Source organism: Azolla caroliniana, unplaced genomic scaffold (assembly GCF_043228905.1).
Source record: "Azolla caroliniana isolate FFs.n. ecotype wild unplaced genomic scaffold, voAzoCaro1.0.p SCAF_14, whole genome shotgun sequence".
Lineage (NCBI taxonomy): Eukaryota > Viridiplantae > Streptophyta > Polypodiopsida > Salviniales > Salviniaceae > Azolla > Azolla caroliniana.
Window position 1 is genome coordinate 18,241,686 of NW_028230449.1, and position 13,463 is coordinate 18,255,148.

Below are 13,463 nucleotides of genomic sequence, written 5' to 3' on the forward strand. Positions count from 1 at the left end.
TCGTCAATCGAATAGAGCTTTTTACAGACAGATAGACACACACACACACATTGACACTTTGCCCCCATCCGAAGTGAGTCTCCCGAGATTTTGGTTGGCAAATAGACACAAGACACATGGCACACGACACACGACACACGACACACGGCACACACACACTCACACTCACACATTGATGCTCTGCCCCATCCGAAATGAGTCTGCCGAGATTTTGGTTGGCAAATAGACACAAGACACATGGCACACGACACACCCACATAAACACACACACACTCTCTCTCTCTCTCTATGTGTGTGTGTCTGTCACTCTCTCACACACACACTCTCTTTGAAACAACATTCAATATATTATTTATTTACATTTATGGCCTCCAAAATGAGAATGTGTGTGTGTGTGTGTCTCTCTCTCTTTGAAACAACATTCAATATATTATTTATTTACATTTATGGCCTCCAAAATGAGAATCTTCTTCTTCTTCTTCTTTGGCAAAACAGAGCTTCTTCTTCTTCTTCTTCTTCTTATCAATTCTTCTTCACATTTCCTTTCCTTCTTCTTTCGTTCATCTTCCTCAGATAATCGAATATCCTGATATAAGACCACTCAGAAGAAACAGAAAAAGAAGAAGAAGAAGAAGAAGAAGGGAAGCTCCTGTGTTGTGAGAACATTAAATATTACATTAAGATTGAAAACAATCTCCACAGGTACCTCTAAATTCATCAACCAGACACCCTAAATTTGTTTTCTTTTCCCTGTCAAATGAAATCAATCATCTGTTACTTCATATGAGAAAGGATGCGTTTGCTTTTTCTGATTGATAAGAGCTTGCTTTTTTTTTTGGGGGGGGGGGGGGGGGTGGTGTTGTGATTCTAGAGAAGGATTTCTTCTAATTTCAAGCTCACATCCTTGATTATATGAAACGTTTGATTTTCTTTGCTATCTCTGGTCGAGAAAGAGATTCCTTTTTATTGTTCTTTTCTGATCAAGAAAATTGTGTATCTCCTTATTCTTTAATTTAGGGGAGCTTCTTTCAATTTCTCTGTTTTTCTTCCTACTACTTCTTTTCTTCTTTGATTAGATATGCAACTTGTAGATTCTTTTGCTTATTCTTGTAATTTTTTAAAATTTGATGCTTGCTTCTTTCTGACTTAGAAGTGATTATCTTCTTCTTCTTTATTGCTGTTTCTATTTTAATTAGAAGAGCCCCTTGATTTTGGCGTATTCTTCTTATTCATTTTTCTCTGATTTAGGGGAGAATAGGATTCTACCCCAGACTACCATTTTGTTCCTAAGGAGTTTTATCCTCGTGAAACATTTCCTAGTTTTGAACCCTAGTACTGTTCTGCATCTCATATTGATCCCACAAACTTTTTCTAGTAATCCTTCAGCGGCAGGTTATGCTGAATCATGGTCAACACTAAATCTGTTATTCCCCAAGCTAATTGTATACATGTCATTAGCATTCCGCCTTCATCACGCTTGCAAATCTGCTGAGGTTGTAGGGATCATGACCATAGGTTCTTTTGATCTATTGTTGCAACTATCTCAACATTGAGTCTGAGAATGATGTCCAAAAATTTCTGTATCGTTTCAGGATCTTTAACTTGCTTTCCGCATCGTAAAGCTTGTTGATTTTTTTCCTTAGTTTTTACTACACACGGTTTCTAAAGACAACTCTTCGGAGTAAAAGAATTTCTGCTTGTTTTACTGAAAAAGCAATTCATAATGTTTTTATTTAGTTAGTTTATTTATTTATTGTGACTTTTGAGTACAAATGCTTCCTAAAGGCTTATGCACACAGTGAAACACTGGGAAAAAACAATTCATAATCTATAAAAAATGGTTTTCTGTGCAAGCTGTTTTCATAATTTTTTATTAGCGTTCTGTTTAAATATTCAAATATTTAATGTTTATTTTAAATCCTTCGACCTTAAACCTTCTCTGATTATGTATATTATATTCAAATAAATTGTTTTGTTCCAATTTTATTTTAATTGATGTATTGGAAGTTTTGTTAAAATTTTCCTTCTTTATGCAATGTAGGATATGTGTATGTAAATCCACACCTTCAGATCCATTTTCTTCATCAGATGATGAAAGAATTAGGTTTTACTCATGAAATAATGCAAGAATCTTTTGTTAGTGGTCATGGATCATTGACTCTTTCAACGGATCCAAAACCAAGATTGCGATGGACAGCTGATCTCCACCGTCGATTCGTGAATGCCGTCGCTCACCTTGGAGGACCTGAAAGTAAGAGTTATTCTTCCTCGAGGAATCAATTGATGATGGATGATTTTAATCACTTCCTTAATCCAGTTGATTAGTCATTATTTTAGCTGTGGATGATTACATGCGACCTTAATGCTGGTGCATACATTTTAATCATTGGAAATAATTCATGGTGAGAGACTTAATGGGGATTATCCAGTGTGCATCACTTCTGTATTGTTTTTCAATCTTAATGAAGTCGATCATTTCATTTGATTTTTTGCCAGCTTGATAGAGATTTTTGGGAAATGAATGATGAAATAATTATATATTGCTTACATCAATTTGCCGACATTGCTTTTATTTATTTATTGGAAATCTTGAATGTCTATATTGGTGACATTAATTTGTGAATAACTAGTGAAGGGTTCTCTGCAGAGGCAACACCTAAGTCAGTCATGAAGGTGATGAATGTCAGAGGTCTCACCTTATACCATCTCAAGAGTCATCTTCAGGTTAGCTAGTGTATATGTAATGTATCAAGTTAGATATACATACATTATACATACATCATGCATGCATGCAGATATGTAATCAATGTTTAGTTTGAACTATATTTTATATAGAAATATCGCCTTGGGAAACAACCACATAGAGAAGTAGCCACACCAGACACCACAAAATCTGGTAATTATATCTTTATTCAATGTTTGAAGAATCAAAATGTACTTTCAAAGGCGAACAATTCTCTAATATTGTTGAAGTGAACAAGAGATTCAGTAGCATGTGGAAGTCCTACCTCTATGACAGCAGTCCAAAACACTATATCAAACCAAAATGATTTAGGGTAAGAAATTTTGTCCACTCTTCATTATTTTGAATCAATGAATAGGGCTTTTGACATTTTGTTTTGTTTTGTTTCGTATGATTAAAATTTTCTAGCAATGCTCCGATTGCTGAAGCATTACGGCTTCAAATGGAAGTACAACAAAGGCTTCATGACCAATTGGAGGTGAGCATTTTTTATCATGTGATGTTTTTTAAAACCTTTGGTAGCTTACTATGGCTTATCCGTTTCAATTCTTCCTGTGAAGGTTCAACGACTCTTGCAAATGCGTATAGAAGCACAAGGCCGCTACTTACAATCCATTCTCGAGAAAGCTCAGCAGACTCTTGCTGGCCAAGTAGTTGCAAGCGATGGCCTTGATACTGCTCAAGCTGAGCTCTCAGCCTTAGCAACCAAGCTTCCAAACAAATGCTTAACGAACTTGGACTTAGCCATGAAAGTTTCAACCAAATGCTTAATAAACTCAGACCTACCACTAGGAACTCTTGTTGACCGGCGGACATTATGTCCTGAAGTAACAGAATGCTCTCCTGATAGTTGCCTAACACACAGTACCAGTGAGCGATCGGAGACGATCGGTTCCAAGGATTACTATCAAAGCGTGGATACAAAGAGACCAAGATTATTTCTTCGAGATTCTGAACCAAAAATCGATAGGAGAAATGCCCAAGAGGATATGAAGCAAAATAAACACATTATTAATGTGCGATCTGAGACCACTGTTTCCAAGGATTTCTATCACAATATAGATACAAAGACAGCAAGGCTGTTTTTTGGAGATTCTGAAGCGAAAAATAATGAAGATGATATTAAGCAAAAAAATGGAGCTAACATTGAAAGGGATAGATGGTCCTCTTTAGATGAAAGGTTATCGTCGAGCACATCGTCATGTGTGTGGACACATGAAAGCGAGTGTGAACCATTGGAAAGGATTGAAAGAGTTATGGGTAAAGGAAATCCAGCATTTCGAAGTGTTTGTTATGTCGAAAGGCCTGAACCGAGGAAAGCTGGTTTATCTATTGAACAAGTTACAAGTTTGTCCGCAGGACAAGAAGAGAATATAGCTACGCAGCTTCCAAATAGAGTTTCGCATTGGAATCCAAAATTAGGAGGAAAGACATTAGACTTGAACACAAATAATGATGGAGATCAAACCTGGGATGAAGCCTAAGTAGGCCGTGTTCATACAATTCTTTGAGGAAATAAATCTGCTATGGAGGATAACCATGCTAAGCTTTTTGTTTTCTTTGTAGGTCTTTGTATCAAACAAAACCTCTCTTTCCAAACGCTAATTAATTATATTCTTATATTCGAATGGCACTCTGAAATCAATCCTCAAACCTGGAATGTTGTATAAGGTGGGATTCAATGGGTGTTTAAGCATTACACATTTTTTTATTTTTTTATGAATTCCTATATTTGTGAGAATAATGAAGTTTGTCGTCCTAGCTCTGGTTGTTTGATATGGAATTTCACAGTTAGTCATGGATGGTGCCTTGGTGTGGTCTCACCATAACACAGTAGCTGATTTCTCTTTAATGTTTTGATGAATGTTTTTACAATTATATAATTTTACTTCATTTCTAAAAGATTAACCTCTAGTGCAAAAGTATCATGTTTCAAAATTATGAAAGCAATGTGAAATTATTCTCATCACATGAGGAACAAGTGAGCAATTGCATACAAGGACATGACCTAGATTTACCCACAATAGGCAATTTCAAAAGATATGTCTCAAAGTTTAACCAGTACTTTAGACGTATTGTTTTGTACCTTAAAAACTCTCTTAGATGGTAGAGTAACATACATTTGATGAATATATTCCCGACTAGGAATATAAGAAAAACAATCATCTCTATTATTCTTGTCTTTTTTTAGCTACCACAATCCACTACCGGAAAACCACGTTCTTTCATTATAACTAAATAAATAGAAGAATTTGTATTCATGAACTTTGACTGCACATCAAACTTTAGCTATTCCACGCCCAAATAAATTCATAGTCCTCCATAGATCTCTCTTAGGAAGGAGACATATATCAAGAACACATGTATACTTTGGTCCGATAGGTCAAAATTGGCCTCTTTATGGACGATAAAAATTCTAATTCTAATTCTAATTAGTGCACTTTTTGGCTCATATATCAAAACAATTCATTCTAACCACCATACAAAGCTTAGATATGAATTTGATCTGCCACTATAGGATACAATGTGACATGCTCTATGTATATATTACTCCACGGATTTGTCTCAGCTCACTCTTTGGCAGATATATCCATGAAATAACTTATTCATGGACTAGTAAAAAGATACAATATTCTTTGTTACTCAGTGCCTGCTTGCATTAGCTTTATCCAGTATATGAGTCGATGAAATCAAACTATGACTTTCTTATTCAGATTACTGCATAAACCACTTTGCTTAAACAATAGCTCACTACATTGAATATGGTGACGAACAAAGTCAAAAGAAGACATAAATCATCACCGACAAATGCCCAATCAGATTTCATGCATGTGTAATAAACTGCAAATAAACCAAAATGTTTTCATCCAGAAATCACCAATCGTGCTTACAGCTTTCTTATGAATACAGCAAAATCCAAGTCAAGTAGAATTTACCATAACCAAGATAGATTCTAAGACTGAATTCAATCCATCAAATTTACAGTGTTAGCTTGTCTAGCCATTACTAAAAGTAGACTTCCAAACTTCCTCTTAATATGATTTCCTTAGCCAAGAATAACACAACTCACACAACCAATTAATTAAGGTAAATGTCCAATCACATGATCTGACTCCCCTTGATTCATGCAAGCAAGATGACCTGTGTGCTCCTCTATTACAGACTGACTGAACCACGTTGTCTCGGCAACCTAGTATTGCAGTTATCCATTTCCTTTTGTGGCTTCCACAATGGTATCAGAATGCGGCTTGCAAAAGGGCTAGTGCACAAAATACTACATGGTTGCAGAAATGCTGAAAGAGTTGGGCAGGTCATGCACATCACTTTGTCGAGATAACGACTCAAAAAGAGTTTGGGATTTAGGTTATGTTTTAACTTCAATGCTTTGGGTTCTAGGTTTCAGGGTTTTAAATTTTAGGTTTTTAAGGGTTTCGGGGTTACGGTGGTTGGCGGTTACTGCATTGAGTTTGTGATTAGAAATTAGAGTTTAGTGCTTAGGGTTTTGGGTTTGGGTTTAAAATTTCAGATTTGAGCTGAAGGGTTAATTATACGATTAGGATGTAGGGCTTTATATGGGGGGTAGGGATTTAGGGTCTGCCTATAGGATTCGGTATTTGAGGGTTTTTGGATTCAGGGCGTATGATTTACGGTTTTCTAAGGCTTTGGCCTCTGTTGCAGCTGCTGCAAAAGAGCAGCCGCAAGCTCTAATGTTGCTTGGAATCTTTTGCCATCTTCTGCCGAACCCCCTGCATTAGCTTCAGAAAGCTTCCGTTGAGCGAGCTCAAGGAGCTCACGCTGCTCTTCATCATCGGCACCACCGCCCATATTATTCCGAGAATACTGTGAAGGAGGCTGTGAGGAAGTTGACATTACAGAACTGAAATTTGAGAGGGATGCACCCGACAGTTGCTGAGATTGAGTATTAACAAGTGGTTGCAAATGCTCATGCAAATGTTGAGTTTGTTGGGTTTGTTGAGCCGTAAGAGACAGAAGCTGTGATAACTGATCAGATTGGATAGTTGGTATGACTTGAGAGGGCTTTTGTTGTTGGGTGCTAGGGTGTGGATACTGAGGAAGAGGTGGGGGCTGACGAGGATAACTAGGAGCAGTGGTTAAATTTTGCCCTATATCTTTCACTTGATGATTGTAGTTCTGACTTGATGATGGATACCCTGGTGGGTTGGAGATGGTTGCATTTGAAGGCAATTGTTGCATGCCCAGTTCTGGCAAAGATAGTTCTGCAGTTGTAGGGGCAAGACTAAAACCTCCTCTTAATGAACTGGATTGCTGCGGGGGACCATATCCCGGAGGTAGATTCGGTGCCCAAGTCTCATCCACACTCAATCCAGGGTTTTGGAAAGATCCAAGAGCATTATCATTAAAACCACCCCCACCAGATGGAGGTCCAATTATAGGGGAATAACTTGAATTGGATGATGGTACATGCTGCGGCAGGAGAGAGTGAGAGGTCACACTGTCACTTGGATTGAATGTCGGTAACCGAACCTCGGGAGCTCTATGACTAGGGTTTTGATATGTCACTTCATGTGTCCGAGCTTCAAGAGCTCCATGATTAGGATTTTGATATGTCACTTCAGGTACTATATTGGTTGATATTAATCTCTCTGCCTTCATTGGAGGTTGAATACTAGCTTGCTCTGCTGCTGAAGAAGAGAAAGGTTGTTGTAGCTTCAGCATTACACCGATGATGCCATTACTTCTCGATGCTTTTAGAAAGTGTTCAACAAACTCTGATGGTGGGACTAGAAATAAAGTGCATTCCTGTGATAGCTTGCAGACTGCAGCTCTGTTCTTCTCTGAAAGGTATGCTATAAAATCTTGATATGGCTCCACATCATGCTCTCCAAGTGGCACAAATGAGACCAGAGAAAATTCACCCACTTCATTGATATGCTTTGCGAGCATTTCCAGACTGGTTCGTGCAGTGCAATTCACAGACTCTGGTCTGCATTTGCAATATACAATTAGTTATCAAATTCAATTGTAACATGGATATATCTAATTAAGACTAGATCCTAAGCTCTAACCAACTTTCATTGAAAAGAATTAACTTCATGGTTAGTTTAAACTTACAAAGACACATTGCCAACACTGCCGATAGCATAACATCTAGCATGACAAACTATTGTGCCGCTTTTTGCAATGATGCCTTGCCATTGGAAACTCTCCTTCACCCCATGATCCACGGGCTGTGCATGATGAACCCAATCAGGCCTTGAAAGATCCATATTATACCCAGGCAAAGGCTGCCTTCTTCCTTGCAAAAACCGATTTGAACCTTCTTGATCTCCCCAACTTTCCACTTGATTATTATTCAAGATATCCATCTTGGGAAGGTAACCGTCCATTGGACCCCGAATGGGGTTGTTTAGATTCGCTCCAGGCCTTGGTCTCTTGGGATCCCTCCTACCTGAACCTTCATCATGGATGTTCCATCTCTCATCTATATGGGGTGGTGCATGTCTAGGTTGAATAAATCCTCCTCCAGGTAAGGTTCGACTTGGCCACATATCCATTTCAGCATTCCGAATATAGTTTCTTTCTTGTCTCATATCTCTATCCATGCCATCTCGGAATCCTGAATCATAACGTGTTCCTGGAAAGAACATGTTTGCTTCATTAATCCCACCTTCCAAATGCCTCCGAGGATTGGGACTGTGAGTTCTACTGGAGTCAAGGTTCAAATACCGATCATTTCTAGGATTAACAAAGCCTCCTGGTTTTGGGAGCAATGCAGAGGGCAATTCTCTTATTGGTTGCGGAGGTGAGAGAATGGGCCCAGATGACCTTCCATGATGTTCAACAGGTCCAACCTCACTCTTTGAAAAGCTAATACTCACACGTGGGTCATTAAAGAGTTTCCCTTGTAGTACATTCTTTGCTCTAGCAGCAGCTTTAACACTGTGGAACTCTACAAACGCATAGGTTCGTCCAGGAAATGTTGTTATTCGTTTGATGCCACCAAAAGGAGAAAAAGCCTTGTCGAGCTTCCTTTCATCCATTTTCATGCACAAGGGAAATCCTACCCATAAGGTTTCACTTGGCTCATCCCTATCCCTTTTCGATCTTTCAAAGGCTTTTGCAGAACCAGCCTCAGTATGCCCTTGATCTTGAGGAGCTTCACCTTCATCTCCCCAATGATGCCCCTCACTTCTGATACCCTATTATTAAATAAAACAAGAAGACGCATTCAATATTCAAGATACTACTTCCTTCAAAAATGTGTGCATCCATAGAGAAGCAACAAATCCTATATGCTTAGTACAAAAAATGGAAATTTATGTCGCTAGTCTTCTGATGGCATAGCATTTAAATAACGTAAATAAATACAAAACACTGAATAAAAATGAAAATATTCTAAAAAGGCATACAATAGAAATAATCACAAAGAGCAAATTGTAATGCCTATACTTGATCATTTTCATATAGATTGTCTTTAGAAAAGTTAATATCATATAGCAATCACCAAAGACAGTCCTATGCCAAAGACTCACCCCTCTTGCAAACTCTATTCTCAATGCCATTCCTCCAAGAACAGTGCCCTGAAGACCTTTCTTGGCATATATTGCATCATCCATAGACTTGAAATTCACAAATGCATAGTTCCTTGATGGATAGTCTGCAACATTCTCGAGATCTCCAAACCTTGAAAATTGTTCAGAAAGTTCTTCTTTTGTCACAGATGTAGCTACATTTCCAACCCATAAGTGGCGTGATGGAGGTCTTTCTTGTTCTTCTACTTTCTCTGTGGATGCTTTCGCAGATGTTTGCCGGTCCTGATCTTCAGTCTCCTTTGGCTGTTCTTCAGATGGATTTCTTTCCTGAATCAAGCATTAATTTTGTCAACAAGTACTTAAAAATGGTAGCAAGTACTTTACAAACTATCATTTCATACTCTGCAAGTAAATAATATTCATAATACTCTCCATGTATCTATCTATATACCTATCTCTCCCCATATTTACAGCATCTTTGTGATAACATATGACTCAGAAAGCTGCATGTGGGATACACGTTGATTACAAGGCTTTTTTCCATTTATGCTTGCCATTATGACTATCTGCTTTCACTCTTGAATCCAATGGCAATTTCTTGATCTTATATGATATACAACTGAAGATATTTGCTTTTGACAAGAGGCCTCTATGTACGTTGCTTCAAATCACAGGCTGACATTCACTTCAACTAACAGGTCTAAATAAAACTTGAGATGTTTGGATTAATAATGGATATTAGTGCGATGCATTAACGCAGTGAATCTTCAACCACATAGTTAACTAATATATTTGCCTGTTGAACTACAAAGTATGCTAAGCATACAGACGGTTATAATGACATCTGGCAGATCAATTGATCACTAAGCTTCATGCCATGTGAAAGTCGATAAATTCAAAGTTCAGAGATGACCCATGTTATAAAATATGCAACGTTATCTGTCAAAGTTCATTGCCAAATTGTTCATTTCCACACTTAGTTTTACCATGACATCACATTGATATTAACCCCTAACATGTGATGCAAAAAGCCAAGCTCTTGTCAATGTGTTCACTCTACAACAGGATCTATATGTTACGCTTTAATGTACATGAAAGGCGTATTTTTTCTTCTCTGGCAGCAAATCTGTCACAACTTGTAAAGCATATCACCAAAGTTTCAGTGCTACATGTATGATACCACATTTGCAAATTTAGGGTGACTTTGATCCATACTTTTCTAGACTTCAATGGGTGCCATACAGAAAAAAGTAGTCCCAATAGAGGTAATCTGATATTAACACATATAATGCAGAAATCTATAGACCACAGCATATATGGCAGAAGTTTATCGACCACAGCATATCTTGCAGAAATCTGTAGGACTGCAGTATTTATTGTTATCAGTTCAGTAGGGATGCTGAATCAAGTGTAATGTGAAACAAAGGTCTTCTGACTATCAGATATGAAGATGGGGATGCAAACAATGGGTTCTTTGTCAGTTAAAAAATAGTTATCCTGTCGCAAGGCGTATAATATATCTTACACATCTAGATTAAACCAATCTCTCCTCTTGCACACTTGACCTGGTAAAGTTCTAACGTAAATATTGAACAACTCCAAGCAGCAGCTCAGCCTATTTTACATGAGAAGGTGCAAGTGTAATGCCATGAAAAAGATCTTCTGTCATTTCCGTGATTAGGAATTACCTTCTGCAATAACTTAATAAAATCCCGTAGAAAGATTTTACAGCCACGTGGATAACAAAATACTAGTCTATAAACTGACCTTCCTAGGTATCGTAGCCCTAGCGAATATATAGTGTATATCCCTACATACTGTGACACGTATGAAAAATTCCAGGAGTCTGAAAAGTACTTCATACTACCATGCACAAATGGATTTGGAGGACAATTCACATGTAGAAACAATGATCCAGATGGTGGCAGTGCTGATTTGCATTGTTGCTCTGTAGTGTAGGATCAGGAATCTGACATTATTGCACATATTTTAAACATCTAGGAGATCATAAAGGCTATCATAGACATGTATTGGGGATGCCCTATTGAGTGTACTACCATGCCATGCATCGTATCTTCTGACTTCCAAATAAATACCCCAAATTTCTAGAAGACAAGCCCCTGGCAAGAAAAAACCATCGAAAATTCACACTATATTGTACACGTTCAAAGCATTTGAACTTTTTGAGTTTGAATAATCACAGTTTATTGCATCTTTCTATCATGTATGAAACAATTGCTGTTTTCATACTTTCGCACATGCATGCAGTTTACCCAGACTTCTTTACACGTAATCATTTGCCAATACCTCCATGCAGGTATGCATTCACTGATACTCTGTACGTACATGCCCAAAATATAATTAGGATATGAGAAAACTATGGTGTGCAGAATCTATAAGCAGAGCACATAATACAGATTCTACTGGAGTGTCATGTGGGAAGCTACAGACCTGATGGTTCATCTGAAGGTAGTAATGCTCTTAGGGATGTAATACGATTCAAAGGGTCTGCTGACTCCGAGATAATTCATTAGGTGTGAATGCAAGGCTTGCCGAAAAGGCTATTGAGCCCCTTTCATGCATTAAAACTTTAACAACGCAATTGGTTTTTATTGGCGTGACATTCTACAAAGCGTACTCACACAAGACTATTGGAATGTTACAAATTTCAACCAGTCAAAGGGTTTTTTTATCATGTGTAATGTAATGCAGGTGGGTTTTCTGACTCGCCAAATAATAATATGGGCATGAAACCAAGCAAATTCCATCTTGACAAGCCTATTAAGTTTCTTTCTCAAACTCTGAGATGCTAGATTTCAATACAAGAGAAGGGCATTTGTGAGCATCTATGCTAATATAAGCATAACATGGCATGTGCCGATACTACTTTTGAAACTGCATTGTATTCTCTTTGAAAACTAAAAACTAAATCAGGATTACGCCCACAGTCACAACATTAAGAGTTTGTTGATTCGTCATTGGAACTCTCGACACCTTTTTTTCACCACCATAGAATTTGTGGTACCAACAGTTCTGTGCCATATCAGTGTGGATTATCATATACTCTTGCATATGATTGGGTTAATGGTACAACAGAGGACTTCCATAAATCTCCAAAATTGTTTCACTGCCCCATAACATTTTGAATCAATAACTGCCACATAAAAAAGGATTGGCATACCTCTTCAAGAATATGATCCACCCCGAATTACTTAGAAATTTTTGATAGGTTAGCAACGACTTACACCCCTAAATATAGAGTATATCCTAAGGACTGGTATACTATTGTTAGTTTCGAGCCTATCTTCTATTGCAAAGTTCAAGGGGGGAAATAAACATATCTAAAGCACCCAAAATCGTAACAAATCTTTCTTGCGTTGGTATTTAAATGATACAACCCCTACCCCTTCAAATAATAAATCAAAAACTGTTTTTTAATACATCACAATGACTTACGCCACATCAATACGTAATTCTGTCCAGATATGCATTTCAAATCTAGTGTAAGGTTAGAACAGAGTTCTTGATAACAACTGAAACCCATCTTCCATTGAAATCTTTGAGAAGGAGTAAAACTATACCCAAAGCTTACCAAATCATTTCCTTCCCGGTTGTTCTCTCACCTTTAACCCATATCCATCTTTCAAATTCATTCATCCACATAAGAAAAAAACTAATTGCAAAGACAATGACAATGAAAGAAAGAAAATAGAAATTTGCAAGTGCTGACCGTTATGGTTGGGCTGCTTTGTTTGTCCTCCTCTTGAGATGCCATATTTATGTGTGCGTGTGTGTGTATAAATACCCTCAACAGGATCGACCGGAAACAGATAACAAAATGAAAGAACGTGTCTCAAAAGGTTCAAACAGAGAGAGAGAGAGAGAGAGAGAGAGAGAAAAGGAATTGTCTTCTCCCCTTTCTTCACTGTTGGTCTCTCTGCTCGGCTCTGTTGTTTTCTCTGATGCACACTCGGGTGAGACAAGTTTTGTTCTGTCTTCGTGTGATTCAGGGGAGGAAAAGAGCACCTAATTTCCAAAAACAGAGACCAGATTTGGGATCAGACTTGTCTCTATGTGGCTCGCTTAGGCTGCGCTGCGTGCGTCTGTGCAGGTCTGCAGGTCTGCAGGTGCGCGTGTGTGAGAGACTCTGAGAAACCCTAAAATCGGAAAGAGAGGAGAAGATGAAGAAAAAGGTTTTCTATGGG

General features: G+C 37.9%; 2 protein-coding genes across 7 annotated transcripts; one reads left to right on the top strand and one right to left on the bottom strand.

Annotated features, from left to right (window-relative positions):
* The first annotated feature begins 553 nt into the window (after positions 1 to 553).
* LOC147855699 (uncharacterized) lies at positions 554 to 4,371 on the top strand. 5 transcript variants are annotated; one of them, XM_087330522.1, is made up of 7 exons: positions 554 to 702; positions 2,042 to 2,251; positions 2,636 to 2,724; positions 2,836 to 2,896; positions 2,990 to 3,056; positions 3,152 to 3,221; positions 3,304 to 4,371. In XM_087330522.1, the coding sequence occupies exons 2-7, from the start codon at positions 2,089 to 2,091 to the stop codon at positions 4,225 to 4,227; spliced, it is 1,374 nt and encodes a 457-aa protein (XP_087186648.1). In that variant the 5' UTR covers positions 554 to 702; positions 2,042 to 2,088; the 3' UTR covers positions 4,228 to 4,371. The 5 variants fall into 5 exon arrangements, with proteins under 5 accessions (XP_087186648.1, XP_087186647.1, XP_087186649.1 ...); XM_087330521.1 differs by lacking the exon at positions 554 to 702 and adding an exon at positions 1,374 to 1,496; XM_087330523.1 differs by lacking the exon at positions 554 to 702 and adding an exon at positions 1,374 to 1,496 and having other exon boundaries at positions 2,993 to 3,056.
* A 1,962-nt stretch (positions 4,372 to 6,333) lies between these two features.
* Positions 6,334 to 13,151, bottom strand: LOC147855700 (flowering time control protein FPA-like). Of its 2 annotated transcripts, XM_087330191.1 has the most exons (5): positions 12,989 to 13,151; positions 9,259 to 9,585; positions 7,838 to 8,925; positions 7,342 to 7,709; positions 6,334 to 7,290 (listed from the first exon to the last, which is right to left on the bottom strand). In XM_087330191.1, exons 1-5 carry the CDS (start codon positions 13,031 to 13,033, stop codon positions 6,398 to 6,400), a joined length of 2,721 nt encoding a protein of 906 aa, XP_087186317.1. In that variant the 5' UTR covers positions 13,034 to 13,151; the 3' UTR covers positions 6,334 to 6,397. The 2 variants fall into 2 exon arrangements, with proteins under 2 accessions (XP_087186317.1, XP_087186316.1); XM_087330190.1 differs by having other exon boundaries at positions 6,335 to 7,709.
* Positions 13,152 to 13,463: the final 312 nt, after the last annotated feature.